Source organism: Agelaius phoeniceus, chromosome 3, assembly GCF_051311805.1.
Source record: "Agelaius phoeniceus isolate bAgePho1 chromosome 3, bAgePho1.hap1, whole genome shotgun sequence".
Taxonomy (NCBI): Eukaryota; Metazoa; Chordata; class Aves; order Passeriformes; family Icteridae; genus Agelaius; species Agelaius phoeniceus.
This window is the reverse complement of record NC_135267.1, coordinates 103,186,162-103,206,767: the sequence shown is the minus strand read 5'-3', so window position 1 is coordinate 103,206,767 and position 20,606 is coordinate 103,186,162. Positions and strand designations below refer to the sequence as shown.

Sequence of the window (20,606 nt, the reverse complement as noted above, 5' to 3'; positions counted from 1 at the left end):
TGCTTTTTGTGTGCCTTTGCAAGCAATGTTAGTCATCCAAAATGTCGGCTCCGATAAGAAGATTATTTTAGCAAAGAAATGGATGTGCATTGTTATGGTTTCTTTAGCTTTGCTGTTTCTCTGCTGTGTTTTTGTCATCAATGATTTCTTAAGAATCTGCAAATCCAAAGACAGCCATTTTTCCCCAGTCAAGTAAATGCTGCCTTTGCTAGGAAAATTCCTGTTGTCCAGGAGCTTTTAGACAACCAGAAATGCTGTGCAAAGAAAGCAAAATATATTTAATTCAGTTGAACAATATGTTGACCTAAACTGAATAGCAAGTCTTACTGCAGGCTGCACATGAGAAGGGACTGCCTTCTGCTGCTTTTTCATAAATATTACTGATTAGCAAAACCTTTCATTCTGCCCATTGATTTACTGAATTCCTCCTGTTTCCCCACACATTCCTGTTTGCCCACCACATCGTGTCTTGGATTTGTAACATGGTGTTTCTGCTGCAGCACAATGCAGACACACTGGAATAGAAATCAAAGCAAAAGTTGCTTTTGCTTTGCACAAAGACAAGGAAAAGTGAGGTTTCCTTACCCACTTGACACTGGTGGGGTGGTGAGACACTAGAACAGCAGGCCCTGTCCCCACTGGTGCATGAACTAGGGTTTTATAGAAATCAAGAATGCACAGTTTTGTGTCCTGGAGGCCTTGAAGCATGAGCAAATGTGGAAATTTCTCCACGGTCATAGATGGTAAAATAGCTCAGCCCAGTGTGCCGTGCTGGGGTAAGTCAGGAGGAAACCCTGGTCCTTTACTCTTAGTCATCTATCTGTTAGATAATCTCTTCTCTTTTGAACAGTCAGGACTGTTTTATCTAATTAGATATACACTTAAAGGCAGACACATTCTTCCAGAACACTGGATGTTATTTATTGGAAAGGTTAGAAAATCAAACCTGTTGTTTATCTTAAAAACTGGATGCCTCCCAACTCCTTTCCCACTCCTTCTCCCTGACATTGTACTGTCACTACATTACAGCTTCTGTTTAATTATTCATAGCCCATATATAACACCACCACTTAGAGCAGGAATGGGAACCTACTGCACTCTATCCTCTGTTTTATGCAGTTTAGTCAGGTAAAGTACAAGTCACCCAAGCAGCATCTTTTGTTGGTAGCTAAAGGTGTTTATAATTGGACGGTCACAGTGCTGTTGAAGAATGATAGCTAGAGTGAGTTTATGTGCAAGTTTTGATATAATTTAAAGCCTTGTGCTGCATGAAGAAGGGTAGGAGAGAGGATGGGATCTGGCACCTTTCTCCATATTTCCTTTCTTATGGACCCAAATCACTCCTAAGGAGCTGCTGACCTGGGAAAGTATCAGCAGGCTTCCTTATAAGTGAGCATTTACTTTGCTTTTTGCTTCCATTCTTTCAGCCTACAGACTATGCTGCAATGAGAACACAAGGACTGAATAATTTAGGCCTGATGTGTGATACCACACAATAAAATGGCTTAGCACAGTAGAGGTTTCCATATACTAATTTTGGTGTAGTGTCCTATGTACATAAAACATACAAAAGGTCTGGGCTGAGGGCTAAGAACAATTGGAAAACACAGCAGAACTTTCCTAATCTCTGTGTATTTTTCCACTCTGTCCTGTGGAGCATCTGCATTCTCAGTTATAAATGGTATGGTTCAAGGCATCTCTGTTTCTGCTCAGTGGAATTTTGTCCTTTGTACTGTCCATTTTTATGAATTTGATATCAGGTGAAGTATCACAGGATATCTCAAGTTGGAAGAGGCCCATAAGGGCCATCAAGTCCAACTCTCTGCTCCTCAGGGGACTGCCTAAAGCCAAACCATGATAGGGAGCATCAGTCAGGTGCTCTTTGAACTCAGCCAAGTGAGATGCTGTGGTGATTGACCACCCTTTCAGTGAAGAAGCTTTTCCTGACATCCAATCTGAATTTCCCCTGATGCAGCTTTGTCAGTCTCCGCCTATCTTCTAGAGGAACCAAGTGCTTGGGCACCATTTGGTATGAAAAGATGTCCTCTTTATATAACACTAGTGTGGAAATGAAGGCCTGATTAGTTAAATTTCAAATACTAGTGTAGCACCATTTTTTGCCATGTATGGTAACAGTAGAAGATGATTACATGCCAAAATATAGCATAGTTAAATTGCATCAGTTATTTTAAAGTTACTGTAAAATGTACTTTTATTTTTTTTCCTTCCTTCCATTGTTAAACATGGATAGTAAAGCTGTTAGTAAAGCTGTAATTACAGTTCTTGATACTGCAGATGTGGGAATGTGATAGGTGCATAAATGCACATAAAATGTTGTGGTCAAAGTTGAGCTTCCTTTACAAAGAATTTTTCACAAATATAGTATGCAAATATGAAAAGATTTGCTGAGACTGCATTCTGGGCATTTCTTTTCTTAAGTCATATAACCACTTCTAGTATTCAGTTATCTGAATATCACTGATGGTCTGGATATCTGAGATGCATTAGATCCAGATTGCAGACAGCTTGTTAGTTATTCATGTTCCATTTGTTTAACTGATTTTTAAAAATAAGAAGTATTTACCTCATGATATAGGTCACAAATCTTTAACAGTACAATTAATGTTTCTGACCAATACAGAACAGATAATGCAGCAGGTTAATGTATTTTCCAGGCTGACTGACTTACAAAGTTGATGGAAAAATGAGTGACTTTAATAAGTAGTTTTCTAGCATGTGGTCCTTATGAGATACTGCTATGAACAGAATATAAAGGAATCCTGTGAAGAGGAGCTGTAATGAAGGGCAAGAATAACATGCTGTAAGTCACCAGCAAAGGAAAAACAGGCTTTGAGAATGGTGGTGAGCAAAGAGGAGAATGGGCAGCTGTGATGTTTTCTCTTTGATGTGCAGGATCTCACTGCAGGTTTTCTGATGAGGTACAAGCTCACCACGTTTGGTGGCAAGTCAGTGTCATGCTCTTCTGAGCCCTGTTTAGGAAGGGAGCATCTCAGGCATGTGGTGGAGCTGGAGCCCTGATTTTTCATCCTGCTGTCTGAGCTAATGGACAGAACTTGTAATATTATGTGATATGCTGTACACTATATACTTGTGCCAAAAAGAGCCAAGAAGATACTGAAGATAGTGGGGTGGGACCCCTGAGCTGCAGGCTGAGCAGCAGTTGCACTTACTTCACTGCCTTAAATTGTCAGTTTGATGGTAGGCTGCAAATCTTTGTGTGTATTAATACAAACAAATAGATAGATAATTTTTTTTATTCCATAATCAAGTGTAAAGAAAAGCTGAAAGTATTTTCTTCTGTGAGTAATGAAAATTATAAGGAGCTATATGTAATAAAGCCCTCAAAGGAACAGATACTTTCTGGTTTTAAATGTTTCACCTCAGAGAATCATGGCGTTGTTTAGGCTGGAAAAGACCTTTAAGATTATCAAGTTTGAGCACATCCCTATGCACTGCATCCCTAAGCAGCGCAGCTACACAGCTTTTAAATGCTTCCAGGGATGGTGACTCAAGCACTCCTCTGGTAGCTTGTTCCTAGGGCTAGGTTGACAGCACTTTTGGTGAAGAATTTTTTCCTGGTATCCAATCTAAACCCGGTGCAACTTAAAACCATTTCCTCTTGTTCTGGTGCATGTTGCCTGGGAGAAGAGATCAACCCCCATCTTGCTACAACCTTGTTTCAGGACAGCATTTACCCAGTTCTTGGTCTGAGTTTTGAATGCATTTACACTTTCTTTTTTTTACCAATCCAAAACTCTTTCTACAAGGTAACCAAGTGCTCTTAATCAGAGTTGATGACAGGCAGGCAGCAGATTGGGTCTAACACAATTTATAAAGTTCTTTGGAATTACAGACACTGTGGAAGTATCAGAGTGAAATGTTGCTGAAGCTGTGTTTTTTTAAACTTCAGGCTGGGCGATGCAGGTTGCAGCCTTTGTTTTCGTTCAGAGGAAGTGGGAGGATGACAAGAGTCACTTCGAAAAAATGCTGGATTATTTCTGTGACATTCGTGAACCACTACAACTCCTCATCTTTCCAGAGGGAACTGATCTCACAGGTAGGCTGCACTTGTCATCTTCTCAGGGAATATTCGACATGGAAATTCTTTGTTGTTTACGGAAAGAGTTTAAGAAAGTCCAAGGCAGGATCAAGACTTGGTTCTCATGGGTAGTAGAAATGATAGTAAATGATCGAATAATGTGCTGATTCATGTGAGAGGCACAAACACAGTTCCACCGGGAGACTTTGCCAGTCTGCCTGAAATAACTTACGTTGCAAAGCATCTACTGATTGACACTGCTTTTTATTGGTCAGTGCTGTACATACACTGCATTAGCAAAAGCAGGTTTCAAGACCTGGAATATATCACTTGCATGCTCCTATTTCCTGAATTACTGTGACAAAATCATTTCATACCAATGAGGAATCAATTTCAATCCCAAAGAGGGATTGAAAAGGACTAATGATTCTATTTGATTTCTTGGCCAGTGTTTTAAGAGGGGAACATGGAGATACTTGTTCCTTAGGCCATGTAAGTACTGGAAGCAGTCTCTATCTGCCTCTGTAAGGGAAATATCTCTGTAAAACAAATGTTGAGGTTATCATAGGAGTAAATGTAATGAGTTTGGCCCTGTAGTATTAATTCTTAATCAAATATCTACCTTGATACAGGTATCTTATGGTATCATTAGGAAGCTGTTAATCAATGTTGAAGACAACTCAAGTGCCTATAAAAGAAAATATTGCATCAATGTTCTGTGGTGGTTTGTGCCTCCAGCATGATGCCTGATTTGATAAGTACTATCTTTAAATAGAAAATGAATTGCAATTAAGCTTCTAACTTTTGGCTTATTTTAAAGATTTTTGCTATACTTTTCATTGCAGATATTCTCAAATCATATTTTATTGCAAAGCCATGTCAGTAAGTAGTAGACATGGTATAAAAATAACTAGCATATGGTGCTATTTTTCCTTCTATATTCCAAATATCCTTAAAATGGGTATGTGTGTAGTATTCAGATGCTATCACACTGTAGGGAATTATCACTTGATCAGCTTTCCTTAAAGAAGGTAAATTCATTGAACTTCTTCACATGACATCTCTTGTTGAATTATCTTGTATCTAAAGATAGGAAGAAGGATGGAATTTTTTTCACTAAAAAAATTGTGAGGCACTTGGACAGGGTGCCCAGAGAAGCTGTGGATGCCCCATCCCTGGAAGTGTTCGAGGCCAGGCTGGATGGGGCTCTGAGTAACCTGGGATAGTGGGAGGTGTCCCACCCTGCCCGTGGCCGGGGGTTGGAACAAGGTGATCTTTAAGGTCCCTTCCAATCCAAACCATTTCAAGATTCTATGAAATTATCTCACTTCAGCTTTTTTTCTTGGAATTCATGAGGAACTGTTTCCTCCTAGTTCTAAATTATGAGGTACAATCTGTATCTTACTCACAGAGTCAGGAGACACCTCCTTGGAGCACTCACACTCTCTGAACGGACATCTCAAGATGTCTGAAAGAATTGGATTGTTTAGAATTTATCCATAAATTTTGTATGCCTTCTAATCTCTAGAGGAATCTGGTATTCCTGAGAGACAACAGATTTTTAAAGAATTGAGGAAGCTTTGTATTGCAGGTTTAAAAAAGATTTGGCTGAGGACTGAGACAGCCAGAGTGTGTTAACATTTGTGCTGCAGTCCAAAAGACAGTGGTGAGGATGCTCCCACCTGAATATAAAGCTGCTTAAGGAAACACAGGGTTTTCTCTGTGCTGTAGTAACTGATTTAAATTACTTAGGCTAAACTTGGGTGTAAGCTGTTTATATCCTCCACTGAGAAACTCATGGGAACAAGTTTCTTTATTTAATTAATTTAAAAATAAAAGCTAATTGAATTTCTGAACACAGGTTGTTGACAGATTTTTTTTCCCTTTGGTAAGATAATTCTGTTGTTCTGATTTCCCCTCTTTATGCCTGTGTAACATGTTCTCATGAACTTCACAAAGCCCAATGGAGATGTACTAACTGTGCTGTTCTGCTGAAGCCACCACAGGTGCGTGTGAGCAGCCCAGGAGGAAGCAGAATAATGGGAATGATGGAGAGATGGATAGGGAAGACAATAGGGCACTGCTGTGCTGGCTTCTGACATGTTAAACTGTCCGGTGTTTACCACTCTTAAATTGCCATCAAGTATTGAATGCCACTTGGATACTACATTTGTGCATAAAAGGATGAATAGAGATGGACAAAACCCTGTATTTTTTTCTCTGGAAGTAAATAGCTCTCCCTCTCTGACTGTCTTCACAGGAAATATTACTTAATATACATTTTAAAATACTGTAGGAGACAGAAAAAATTCTCTTGACAAGCTAATCCTGACCAAGCAGTAAATGTATGCCATATGAGAATGCTAGAACATAATGTATGTACCCTTTTGAAGAAATTATTTTCAGAAAAATGTTGCATTATTAACATATTAGGACCTGTTGCAACTTCATGTTCCATCCTTTAGAGTAAGAAATAAACTGGGTTTTTTTCTGAACAGTTGCTCAGAATTGTAGGGAACATTTTGCAAAAATAGAGGCAGTGACTCTTGTTTTCTGGCCAAATGGTAAAACTGCTAACTACTTCTGAAATCAAAATTCCTCTGGTGCTTAAAATGAAGAGTAACATTCTACATCACTGAATAGCAGAATTGCTGTGCAGCTCTGTGCTGCTGTCATTTCTTTATCCTCTCAATGGGCATGTGACAATGATAGATTTACTTCTCTTTATAATATTTGCAGGTATTCAAGAATGAGATTTCCAGGAAATGTAAAATAAGACTGTATTTTTATATGGGCTACTGCCTGACTTTAAGGTGGTGAAGTACTTTGCTGTGGAAGATGCTACAGAAATAAATTTTAGAAATAGTAATGTCATGAACCCTGAACATTGTATTTGCAGACTGGATTGTATAGGGGCTGAGGTAATAATTACGTAATTGTATACTTATTTCTGATAGGTTGGCCATCTTTTCACTCTGGAGTACTTGAAGGTTAAAGCTCAAAGGTATTTTGTTGTAATTGCTTAAAAAGAAGCTCTCAGCAGGTAAACGTGTAGCCAGACTTTCTGAAGCCCTGAGGAAAACAAAGCAACCATGAGTCTCATGCTGCTGGAAATCTGGAATACAACCCACCATATTGTCTGTTCTTTTGTTTTTCCTGGTGTTCCTTACAAGATTGTTTGTAGTAACTCTTCAGAAAGCAATAGCAAAAAAATAAAAAAAGTTGCTGTGTTGCTCTGTGCCTGGTGCAGCCTCATTTCCTCTGGATTTGTGTGTGCATCCCTGTACATGTTCCTTTCTTCACACCAGTGCTCCTTTTCCCCTGTGTTCCCTTCCGTGTGACGTTTCCTCCCCAGAGCTCCACTGCCGCCTGGGCTGTGCTGCCCCGGCCAGTCCTGGGGCACCCGAGGGGCTCTGCATGCTGTGCTGAGAGCCCTGGCACACCAGCAGCCCTGCAGCCTGCCCTGCACTCTCCCTGACTCACATCTCTACTCACAGAAGCTTGCCTTTACCCAGGGTTTTCTAAAGCTTCTGCTGGGCCGGATTATCTTTGAATCTCTTGTCCCCGATAAACGGCGTTTGCAGGGGGCAATAGCTTCAAAAGTTAAGGGGAACAAACAGGTGGACAGAGTGTGATTGCACAGAGCTTTTTTCCTTGAGGAACAGCTAAAAATCAAATAGGAAAGCTTGCTGAAGTTCAGATTTTTGGCAGGAGTGATGTGATGTGGATGACAGAGGGTAATAAAGATCTGCAGTTGGATTTTTAACTTTGCTAGTAAATGTGATGTGATGTGCTTTGGTAGTGCAAAGAAAATATTGATCAGAAGCACTGAAAGGGGTAACTCTAATGTGGAATAGGTTGAAAGTAGCACAAGTAAGAAAAATTGCTTCATTTTTTTCTCAAAGTGTTAACTGTGAGCCAATAAAGCTTTATCATTTCTATGCAAACCTCTAATAGGTAAATGAGGATTTTATTTTTTATCCAATTTGAGAGACTTTTGGAGTACTCATTTATTCTTTCACTGTCTGGTACTAATATAATTTGAGAGTACTTGAAGTCATAGAAGAACATGCATGTTTTTATCAGTGTGTTTTTATCACAAGTGAAATTAAAGGAAAAGGTAGTACTTAATATCAAATTTCAGCTCACAAGCTAAAAATACCATTTTACTAAAAAAAAATTGAATTTGTTAGTTTTATGCACAGCTTTTCAGGAGCACTTGTTTAAAATCTGTAACTCAAAAATCAAGAAAATGTGTTAGCAACATTTCTTCCTTCAGTTACTTCAAATGAAATTTTGAGGCGTGGTGCTTCTAGAAAATGTTGACTTTGAGCTTTTCCAGTAATTTTAGAGTGAGGCAAATGGGATTTAGAGAAAAATGGGAAAAATATAATCAAATTATTTACCAAAGGTGGCACAGGAGCACAAAAAAAATGAAGAAGTTTTGGCAAGAACTCTTAAATTCTTGTCTTTTTGTGTAGTTTGATAGTTGCTCTGCAGATGAGTCTAAATACTCAAATAAACTGCATGGTTGCACCTGTCAACACCCCAAAGAACATACTCTGAGAGCCTGCATGCATTTGCTGAAGGAGACAGGGGAGGAGAGGCAAGTTGGTGTGAGACCTGAGGAGACAGGGCATGAAGCAGCCCTGGACATGTCCCACATCACCCTCAGTAGATAAACTGGTGCTTTCCATAAAAATAAGTTATTCTCCTTATTTTTTTTTAACAGCAAATAGAACCAAAGGGTTAAAATACTCCTAATAGGAATGATGAGCAAAAACTTGGGGACTAAATTTGCTTTGACTTAAATACAGTGTAGGAAAGAAAATACTCGTTCCTAGAAAGCAACACTTGGTCAGCTTTTCAGAGGGCTTGGTGATAGGGGACATTACCTTTAGTCAACCAAATGATGTGAGTGACCTTTTGAGACTGAGGTAAACTAAGTGCATTTCTAGGACCTGTTTCAAGAGCTACTTGAAGCTATTTGTGTTGGTAGTTTGAAGAAAAGAACATGTGTTTCCTCTTTTTGAGGAAGTTTTTAGGCATCTTTCACTTTTTTTTTTTTTATTATTCCACCTAAGACTGTTATAAACTTGCCTGTGGAACAATAAGACATCTGCATAAGCTTTGCTGCGCTGACAGTGTAGCCTGGTCTATTGATTATGGGATTTTAAAGAGGCATTGGTTGTGTGAATTCCCTCAAGCTGCTGAGGATATAAAAATGGGTTTCTAATTTCCTGGATCAGTTTTCTACACTCTAGATTTCATAGAATGGGGAGCATTGCATGTGCTGCCTTTTGTTGGCTCTGGTTCTGAGCAGCTGAATTTGTTCTGAATCTCCCCCAAAAAGTTTGGGCACTGGTGTCTGGCACAAGGATCCCAAACAGCAGTGGGCACCAAGGTCCTTACATTGGATGAGATGGCAGTCAGAACATTTATTCATAAGTAATAAAAGAGCAAGAAACTGGGGTTTTTCCAATGCCAAGATTACAGAAGGGGGAGGAAGGGCATCATTCCTACTGTTTTTGTAGTGTGGAGGCTTATGCTACCCTTGCTTTCAGTATATCATCAGAGCACATTGACCTTCCTGACTTGCTGTAATAAATAATGTTTAATGCACAAAGACCTGTGGCTTTATAGTTGTTAGGAAGGGGAGAGGGAGATGATTTTTCCAGATGACAATGATCGTTGTGTTAGCTGGGAGCATTATTCTAGTTGTAAAATCCCATTACACTAGGGTCATGCAAAAAGGGAGGGGAGCAGTCTCTGTTATATAAAACTTACAGTCCAGAGGCAAGACAGGCATACAAATGTCAGGAAATAGCTGAATAGTGTTGGCCAGTGTGCTGATGTCCAGCTGTTCACACATTTCACAAAGGCAGTGTAGTAAAGGGAAATTTGGAAGATGTTTTGCAGATGTTTACAGTGAGTTCTTGCCAAGTACAGGGAGGTGCACTTAGAAGAAGTTTGAAGATGATTACTTCAAGGTGATGAGCACTGGAGGTCCCAGATTTTTCTTGCGGCATCAGTTGGGTTTTACTCAGAGAACATAAGTGTCCTTTCACTCCTTGCTTATCTTTGGTGCAAGTAGGAGTGTTTTGAAAACACCAAGGAGCACTTTCATGCTGCCTCTGAAGCAAAGTGCTAGTGGAGAAGATACACAGAGATAGGTCTTCTGAGTGCTCATTAACTGTGTGCACTTTGAGGTCCTTAAAACTTAGAATTCTTGTTTTAGACTGCTTACCTTTTTGTAGATGTATATGGCACTTGTGTCTCAAAGCTCTGATTGACTTGATTTGCAGATTGCAAATTTTCTGAAGTGAAACCCAAACTTGGATATGCTGAAAATGATGAATATGATACTTCTGTCCTTTGGAAACAACAGTACATTACCTTAAGAACTTTTGTGATAAATAAATTTAAAACATTTTACTTGAACCATTCCAGAATCTGGAAAGGAACTCTTGATTTTGGCATTTTTTTATAGGAACACACTTGGTCATCGGTGTCATTTCTTAGAAAATAGTTTTAGTTCTTGAGCTAATACTGGTGCACCTAAGAGGTAGAACCTGGTTTTTTTGGAGGAGCATTTAATAATTACCAGATTTCTGTTGCCTTTTCAGCCATTCCAAGTCTGGCTCATGGTTCCCTTTGCGAGTTTTGCCATTGCAGTGGGAGTCTGCAAGGCAAGTCCCCTTTGCTGATTCAGAATAGTCATTTGCAGTATTGAATGGAGTAGTAGTTGAGCAGACAAAAATAGATATTCTGACCATGTGGTTAAAGACATAATGTATATGTCCAAGGGAAGATAAATTAAATTACCTAGCCAAGTGTAATTTTAGTATTTCACACATTCCATAATTTTAGCAATGCTTTTTGAAGTTGTAATATTTTTCAAGTATTTGTATGTTTTGGCAATTTGGCAAGAATTAAATCTTTAGATCCTCTTTGCTGAATCACTTGCTTGGCTACTGTGCAACAGCTTTCCTTTCCTCCAAATCACATGGTCAGGAGATCTGTGCAGTGAATCTTAAAGTCTGCATGTATGAAAAGCAGCTCTCTCAGGCATGGAAACAGTAGGTCATAGGGAAAAGATACTTAGTATGGTAATATATTATAGCATTTATTAATTGATTGACAAACCTTTAGGAGGGGCACCAGCATTTTTGAGAAATAAAGAGGTCATATAATTTAGGGACAAAAGAAAGATAGGGGAATGTTGCATTACAGCAAAAAGGAAATCTCTCACTGCTGTTGATTTGTTCGCTTGTGCTATTGTACTTTTACAGGAAAAATTGGGAGGACTGTAAAAGGAAGGATTTATCTCTAAGTATCAGTTATGTTAAATGATTAAACAGTGATATGTTTTCCATTACTTTTATCTCCCATCTCTGTTAAGTTTAACTGTGGACCCTTAAAAAAGAATTTTCTGCTTTAAAAATAAAATAGATTGCTCCAGCAGTGATTTTGTTCCATACATCTGTTGCTGGGATTTTGTCTTTTAAGCACCTGTAAAATTTCATAAATATGAGTTATTAAATAAGTTATTTGCTCAAATTGATTTTTTTCCATGTTTCCAAGGGAACACTGCATATGTCCATTGCCTTTTGGCCCCAGGGGAGGCACAGCAGGGCCCACAGTAAAGAGCTGAGTGTAGCCAGCAAAGTCCTTTTGGCTGTTGACTGAGGCTGCTTGGATGAGCCTCCTGCACATCACAGGAGAACAAATTGCCTCTTCTCCACCTGTCTCCAGAAGTTTTTGCTTTGGTGTCCTTGTCTTCCTTGCTTAGTGGGCTCTCTTAGTGGGCAACGAGCTCTGGAAGGCCTTTGGTTTTCTCATGAGTTTTTTTTATTAGCAGAGGTTTGAAACACGTTTGTCATGGTGTTTAGCCATGGTGCTTTCCAGCTGCCTTGCATGTACTCTGTGTACAGTGGCAGGCATGTCTTGTGGCACTGAGGTGCTTGGTCAAAAAGTTAAAATGGGGAACTATGTGCAGCACAGGTTGATGAACAAAGCATGGTGAGTTCAGAATGAAGATGTAAAATACCATTTTAAGCTATTAGATTAACTGCTTTCCTCTTTTTAATATTTTCTTTCTGAAATAGGTGTAATGTGGTTAAACACTGACTTCAAGGTATTTCTGTTCATAATATCGAATCTACATTACTATAATGTTGGGCCTTTTGAGTTGGAAAAAAACCCCAAAACACAATTGAGCCACTTAATACATCTTACTGTAGAATGGGTATGGAAGTGTACAGAGAACTATTAACAGACTATTAATTTATAAATTTCAGATTGCATTTGATAAAGTATGAAAGATTTGCTGATGATTTGCTAAAATGAAATGAGAGGGTAAAAAGGCTTTTCTTGCAATCCACATGGCTCTTCCTCATACCATGGTATGGCCAACTGAAAGCACACTTGTGTCTGCCTCCACATCCGTACTGTGTGAGCTGCTGTTGTGCCGTTCCTGTCGTGTTATCATTCCATTTAATCCATGGTCTGTGTGCCCAGTAACACCAAGTGCTGCTTCTCCTTCTCTCCTCAGACAATACCAAAGCCCGCAGTAATGAATTTGCTGAGAAGAACGGACTGAAAAAATACGAGTACGTCTTACACCCACGAACAACCGGATTCACCTTTGTGGTTGAGCGTCTAAGGGAAGGTAATCCTGCCCTGTCCTTGTTTTTCCTTTAAAATGATTGTAACATGGAGAGATTTGAGACTTGATAACAGACACTGACATCATCAGGAGGTACGCAGGGAATGAAAGTAACTTTTGTGTTGTTTAGTTTTAAGTATTTTAGCTTGTTTAGCAGTCTTACTTCAGAAAACCAGTGGAAAAAATCTCAAGGAAGTTCAGCCTGTACCGTCCTCAACCCTGAGTGGATGGTTGACACTGAACACACAGGCACGTATGTCACTGCCCTCTCAGAAAAGGCTTCTGGGTTTAATTCTGAGAGCTGGGTAAATTAATTGTTAGGTTAAATGGACAAGGGGAATGCACAGCAGCATGGAAACGCAGCTAGTCAGCTGCCCAGTGCTGCCAGATGTTTGGGGTGATGGTGACTCAGAGAAGCTGTGTGAAATACAGGTTGTGCTGCTTGGCAGGGTAGTGGCAAGCGAATGTGTGATACTTACTTTTTACTCAGAAGTGGTTTTCCATCCCAGTATTAATCTAGGTGTTAGGGTTGAGTCCCTTTTACAGGAGAACAGAGTATGAAGATGTGATTGTTACACTGAGATGTCTGGGAGTTGTTTTGGGAATGGGCACTTTGAGGAGGTTGAGGCCATCAGGATGTAACTTTTAAATGGTAGAGATGTGGCAGGGATTCAAGTACAGATGAGTGAATATTTGCAGGATATATGGTTGAGGAAAATAAACATGTACAGTAGATATGAAGTGACTTTTTTATAGGCTGGTTCTTCTGGGAAAAGCAACTCTAGATCTTTAACACATGCTGGTTATTTTGAATGCCAGAAGAAGAAGTTTGAGATTATTGAAAAGAATAGGGCCCTTCTGATAGGCTTTTTTCTAGCTGGAATCTTTGCTTGGGTTTTCGAAGCAGACCTGGCTTGCATTTTACCTGCTTCCTTCTAAGCAGATACCCTAAAATCGCTGCAAGCGCTTTGGAATTTTGTCCAGCTGGACAATCCCATTTATCCGTTTGACCCTATTAGTATTGCACATTCAGAGCTGGACACCTTTGATTTTCATCTCTCTTGAATGTTTATTACTCAATTTGCTGTAGTAAAAAAATTTGCTACATACACAGTTTCAAAAGCTTCCTATACTTAAAACTTCACAGCATTAAGTTAACCTAGTGCATAACAGTATTTCAAACTGGAATAAATTTTCAGTTAAAGAAATGTTTTCCAATTGAAATATTAATAACTTTTTAAAAAATCTGTATTTGCTGCAGGAGCAAGCTTTGTGGTATAGAGTAATTTTCTAATTTTATAAAAATGTTTTTCTCTTCCATTGCTCTATGAGCAATCTTTGCAAATTAGGCGGTTGGGTTATGAAAAGGAAAATATTTGAGGCTGATTAACTGATTTTATGCAGTAGAAAGCTGGGGAAAAAACAATAACGGTCCAGCCTTTGAAGTGGTTTTACATCTCCTTTTTATTTAAGGCAGGCAAATATTGTGTGAAATATTAATGTCCCTTTTGTGTTGAATTTACTAGATATTGGATACTTTGATAGGCGTTGTAGGCTATATATATTATAACTGTATGCTATTATGTAGTAAATTGTGTGGGAGAAGGTAGTTCAAGTAGCATTTTAAAGTACTTGGTTATTACTTCTTAATTTAAGAATTGGTTTTCAACTGCTTCCAAGTGTGCAAAATGGGGACCATTTGTGTTGAAAAGTTTCGGGTTTTTTTATATATGTGTGCATATATATATAACCCGTCTGTAGTTGCTGCATTTTAAAATACTTCATTATATTTTATAGATGTGCAGATATATATCAATCTTTATCTTTTCATCTGTACAATATAGATATTCAAGGCTGGTATTCAGATGCAGATGGCCCAGTTGGTACTTGGTGTTATTGTGCATCTCTGCTTTGAGTTATAACTTAAACTGATAGAATGCTTTCTTATAATCCTAATTTCTGATGCTAGCAGTAGTAAATAAAACCAGGACTGTCAAGGGATATAGTGTTAACCTGAGTCTCCATTTCTGAATTGTCTTAATGCTACAATCATAGTAATAATCATAAAACCAGATTTATTTTCTTTTTTTACTCCTCATACCTGCAGGCACAAAGCAGTGTGTGTGACTTCAACATGCAGGAGGGAGTGGTGGAGATTTTAACATCATGTTTATGTCTTTGAAAGTATTTTTGTGCATAGATGACAACCTTACTGCCCTATAGCTCTCCTGTGAATACATTTTGGCTTGTGGCTGTTTTCCATTCCTGAGGCTCAGGTGTCTTTTCTTCAGGCCTATGTACATTATTTTGCTCCAAAAATAGGTTGATGAAAGAGAGGAAAAATGTAATTAGAAGTTTAACTGCTTTTCAAATGTTGAAGAAACTAATTTAATTTGGCAAGAAGCCTGATTAATATGCATCACAAGCTGTAGCATGAAAGAGTTACCTATTATTATATAAAAATGACTATTAGTGACCCTTCTGAATAGGAAATGAAGAATCAGGTGAAAATAACCTTCAATAAAATTTTGCCTGTATCTGTGCAAAGGAGTTTGTTCCTGGAGGAAGCACTGTCTGCGCCCTGCCAGCATAAACCGAGCAGTTACCTGTTCTTTGCTTTCCATAGGTGGCCAAAAGCACTCAAACTCCTCTGGCTGGCTTCTCTTTCTTACAGGGTCATTATTCAACTGTTTGGTTTCTTTGGCCCATATATGTTGTGGTGATGGTTTCTAAGTCACTGCTGAGATTATGGGAGCTAAGAAAAAAAAGATCTATATGATGTCTGCCAAAACCCAATGAAAGTTGTTTACATCTCCTTGGCTTTTGACTCATACCTTTTCTTTCCCCATTCTGGTTCATCTAAGTGGTAGCTCTTCCCCCCTAAGCTGTCTCTTCTAAACAGAAACCCACACAGAAGCTGACTGGTTTTTCCTTTCATTATGCTCAAGTGCCAAAACAGTGAAAATAATTGTTTTATTTTTAAATTATCACATTGTTGTCTTCTTATTCATAGAAACCACAGAATCACCCAAGAGTAAACACAGACTATGAATATGCTTTAGATGTATAATTAATAATAGATATACTCAAGAGAACAAGGACTTCAGCTGTTGCTAGTTTTCAGGCAAGAGATACCTGGTTAGTTGACTATTGATGGAAAGCTAAGAAAAATAAAATAGGTGATTTGCTTCTTTCTAATTCTGTTCACTTGATCAAGTGAATCATTTGTCTTGTCTCAGCTGTAAGGAATCGTTTTTACCAGGATTCAATCTGGTAAAAAAAAAAAACATTTTTGCTGTATTTCTTTGGGGAACAAAGATGAGCATTTTTTGAAAGAGAGAGGAAGAACATGTGAATGCACAACAGAAAGTGAACTCCAGGCTCCAAAATGGGGATTGATCATTACTTTTTTTAGTTAATCCCTCTCTTTAGCCATCTCCTAAAATCATATTTAATCCTTTTTTTTAAGCCTGAAATTTTGAGTAGATGTTATGTGTGGAGTAATTTTTGGCAGAACTTGGGTTAAGGTAAATCATCTCCTTTTACAAAATGTGGGACTTTGAAAAGGGCTGAAGGAATTTAAATAAGACTTTTATAAAATCATGCCATTAGCAATGTTAATTGAAAACATTTGTGGTTTATATAATGTTCTTGAAGATCCACTTTGTGAGATCCTTCTATAAGAGGAGGTTTCAGGAGGTTACTCAGAAATTATGTATAGGTTTTCAGACCTGTTTATATTTTGTAAAGTTTTTTCTGAAGTGCCAAATGACATTGAAAGTTCAGCTGACTTGAATGCTCAGTTTCAAAGAGATGGAAAATAATACTGGTTTGATTTGATTCAATATTGTCTGGATTCATTGAATTACATATATTATCTTGGCATAATATCTGTAATTGTGGCCAAATAGTCTGTCAAGAGAAAATAGCTGTTTACGAATGTTTTCTTGAAATTGCTTCATGGCTTTTAAGCATTTTCTCAGGACTAAATAAACAGTAAGTGTTAAGACAGAGCTAACACTTTAAAGCATCATTAGAAGATTATTCATGCTTTTGTAGACAGTCATTTCTGCCAACATTAAATTTAAACTGACCTCTTTTTGACACTTCCTCTACAGCCATCAACAGTCTTTAATAGCTGGATACATTGGACTGGATGTTCCCATTGTGGGGTTTGTATTTTACTGGTTGTACAGTATAATGACTAGTCAGAATTGGTTGTCTTATTATAGTATTTCAGCTTTGAATTTATTTCTGGTTCATAATTAGCCAACTGAAAAAAATATTGCAGATAACATCTGCCAACTGCAGGATCCCAAAATAAACAAAGATACACATTTAACATGCTTGCCTTCATTGCACATTCTTACTGATGGAAAGAAACTGTGATTCTCACCCTTTTTCCATGATTGATTCAGAATTGATAGTTTTGCCCTAAAATTAATGTTTATATACACACAGTTGAAGCTAATCTGTATCTTCTGATGTTCATACCTGGATTTTACAGTTGCTCTAAGTAATTACATGCAGGTATTCAACCTGATTCATTGCTAGGGCAGGAAAGTTTTCTTTAGGTGTTCAATCCAGGTTATCTCTATATAAAACTGTAAATGCTTTAATCCTGGGATGCTTAGTGACTATTATGTAGATTCAGTAGTAGTGTAGATTCAGATTTTCTGGGAATTAGAGTATCCAGATATGCATATTTATATACTGAACTCTTCATGACATTTATTTGGGTTCTGGTGCAATTTGCTTACACGGCACTTTTGAGCTAATAATGTAGGGAAACAGTTTGTGATTTGCAGATCAGTGTAGAAGGCAGTCAATAGGAGATGATGATTAACAGTTCCTGAAAGCTGAACAGTTTGGCTCCCCTTTGCTGAGGTGTGAAGTAGCCAGGGTTAGGCAGCAGGTCTTTGTGAGCAGTGCCTGGACATCTTGCTGTGCACCAAGAATATTTATTAATGAAACCCTTCAGATTGAAGTAGCCAGAGTTTATAAGCACTCAGAGCTTTTTTCTTACTCTGACTTTGAAAGAGAGGCAGGGAGTTGCTTGTATGAGTTGATGAAATGTCAGTGAGAAATGCTACCAGGGGGCTTGTCTTCTGGTGTTGATGACACTTATGTCCAAAGCACCTACAGCTTACAAGGCAGGTGCCATTTGTTCTTTCAAACATAAATCAAAGTAATACCAATTTCTAAGTGTGTTAGATTTTTTAAAGAGAAAATTGATGCAAGTGTGAAAATCAGGTCTACTCATTGACTGAAATGTTCAGGCTGTGGTAAGGGGTGTATGAATGAATAGATGTACATATTAAATAAACTGCTTTTTATTTTGATTACATAGTTTCTTTCCTCTTCACATATATATTAGGTGAGGCATGTGGGTCTCAATCAGAGAAGTGTCTGCTGAATCACCTGCAGAGGCTTTATGTGCTCAGAGCTATGTAGCAGGACTGCAACAGTTTCCAGGTTTATGCATAATTTGTCTTGTGTGTAGCAAAAGTATAGGACATAGAAAGGCCCCACATCAAATGACAGAAAAGGTTAGATTTGTTCTTTCAACAAAATTTTGCCTCCCTCTTTGTGACTGAACAGATTTCTGACTCCTAGAATTATACATTGGACCACTGCCAAAATTTCTGTGGGTTTTGGCAAGGCCAGAGCTTGCACACTGACCAGCACTGCCATCTCTCAGAGCAGCTCTTGCCTGTTTGTGCTGGTTGCTCAGTTCTGTAAACTAAAACCAGTCTGTTTTTGAAATAGGAAAACATAAGTGTCCACATCAGCCTTAGCTTTGGGTCCTCAATCAACTAATTTCACCCGTACGTCCATCAGATTTGCAGAGATTAAACAGCAGCTCTAAACCATCATTCCTTAATGCAAGGAAATTCTTTCTTCAGGATTTCTTTTTCCTCTATGCATGTGTTCCTCCCAGAGTCATGTTACTAAGTAGATTGATACTCTGAAATTACTGAGCTATTGTGAAAGAGCTTTGAGCAAGTTTTTAGCTGAAAATGCAATATTAGAGCTTCACTGACTGCTGTAATTGATCTTCTGCTTTTATGAGAATTGGATCCTGTGCATTAAATAGCATAGCCTTTGATACAGAAATATCAGTATGTAAATTGAAGCTTGCATACTTTTTATGCCTTTTGTGTCTCAGTAAAAAATTCATAACATTAGTCATATAAAAAAAAAAGCAGAGACCTGGTTCAAAAGCATGCTTTTATCACTGGGCATGTCTGTGAAATTCAGCAAAGCAGAAAATCGGATGCAGGCTGTGGTGCTTTATTGCAAATGCTGACAGTTGTCTCTGTACTCTGGAACATGGGAAAGGGCAGCTCGACTTTTTCCAGAATCATGTTAACTGCTGATGATTACCATGTCTTGCAAACATCTGCGTGTGTTGGCTGTGATGTACTTCTCAGAATGAGCACCAGCTTTCTGTTAGATATTTTCTGGCCTTCGGTACACGTTGAAGTTTCTGTTTCTCTTCTTTCATGTCTTACTGGAGCAACATTCTACACTGCTCGCCCCACCTCTGTGGAAAACAGTCCATTGTTTCATTCCTCCAGGGAAGGATTTGCTTTTTCTGAACCACTCTTTTCTGTCAGCCCCCATCCTTTCCTCTTTCCACCCCTACTGCTATTGAGAAGGGAGCAGAGCCTTTCACTGGAGGGTTTATGGTGTAAGAATCGCTGTCCCTTCAGTGTTTGCAGGGTGACATGTTTGAGTCACCACACATCTGTGGTATTCATCGGAAATATTTCAGGTTTTACGTTCTCGAGCCTCTCAACGTCCACCTACTGCAGTAATTCCCTTGCAGTCTCTCATGTGTGAGTCATGGCTTGTGACAAGCAGATACACCATGCAGTGGATCATTTTCCATTTACCTCCTCACAGGTTATTAATAGTTGCAGTGGTAACCATACTAAAAACTTACCATTTGCCAGCAGTTACCCCACAGTGGTATTAGAGGTTTCCACTGTTTTCCCTTGACTCAGAATACACAGTATCTGTGGTAACGATGTGGTAATGTTTGGCAAGTGTGGACTTTTTTAATTGCTTCAACTGGAGGCCTGGAACAATGCTAGCTCATCAGATTGCATATGTAAAAACTAAGCTTGGCCACCAATGAGTTCAGGAAAAATGATTTTTCAGGAAAACTAGAATAATTTTCTTCAGAATTATGAAAATGTTCCTGCTCTTTGATTTTATGTTTATTTCCTCTTGAAGATATTTTTAAGAATAAGAATTTTTAAGAAAGGTTTTTCGAGTAGTTAATGTACTTTGACTAGGTGGTGGACCAGGAGTGTGGGTAACAAGGTGTATTTGCTGGTCTAGACTGGGTCAGGATCTCTCTGGGTGTGTGTTTTGAAAGGTTATTCATTGATTTGAGTGTTTTGAGTACTGAGCTTTATGGTTGTTTTTAAAAACTTAGGACAGACAATAGGTGAGCCTGAGGTAAAGTACAAGTTCATTAGTTACTGCCCTTTCTTGCCAGCCACTGATCCAAGAATTTGCAGATGATATTGGTTGGATTGGTAGCATATTTAATTATTGCTGAAGTTGAAATTAATTCTTATAAACAGAGGAGTAGTATTGGCATCTATTTGTTTCACATGCTATTACCAAATGCTTTGCACAGCTTGGTTTATTAGTAAGGCAGATAATTGCTTCAAGCAGTCTTGAGTAGAGAGGAACCTAAACATACTTTTTCCATAGTCTCTTTTTTCTTTTTTGTTTTTTAACTGCTTTAGTTTCCGTTAAGAGATGATGTTTCCTGATGTGTTTTATTAGAAAAATAGCAGCATCTACGGGCTGAATAGACTAATCCCAAATCAAGAGTCCTATTGTACAGGAGATTCTCAG

General features: G+C 38.4%; 1 protein-coding gene across 8 annotated transcripts in view; it reads left to right on the top strand.

Moving 5' to 3' along the window:
- Positions 1–20,606, top strand: part of LCLAT1 (lysocardiolipin acyltransferase 1) — a 112,032-nt gene that overhangs the window by 48,804 nt on the left and 42,622 nt on the right. For all 8 annotated transcript variants that reach the window (XM_054629336.2, XM_077176036.1, XM_077176034.1 and 5 more), the window contains 2 exons: positions 3,932–4,078; positions 12,615–12,731. In XM_054629336.2, the coding sequence (XP_054485311.1) occupies positions 3,932–4,078; positions 12,615–12,731 (264 nt within the window). The remainder of the gene's footprint in view (positions 1–3,931; positions 4,079–12,614; positions 12,732–20,606) is intronic.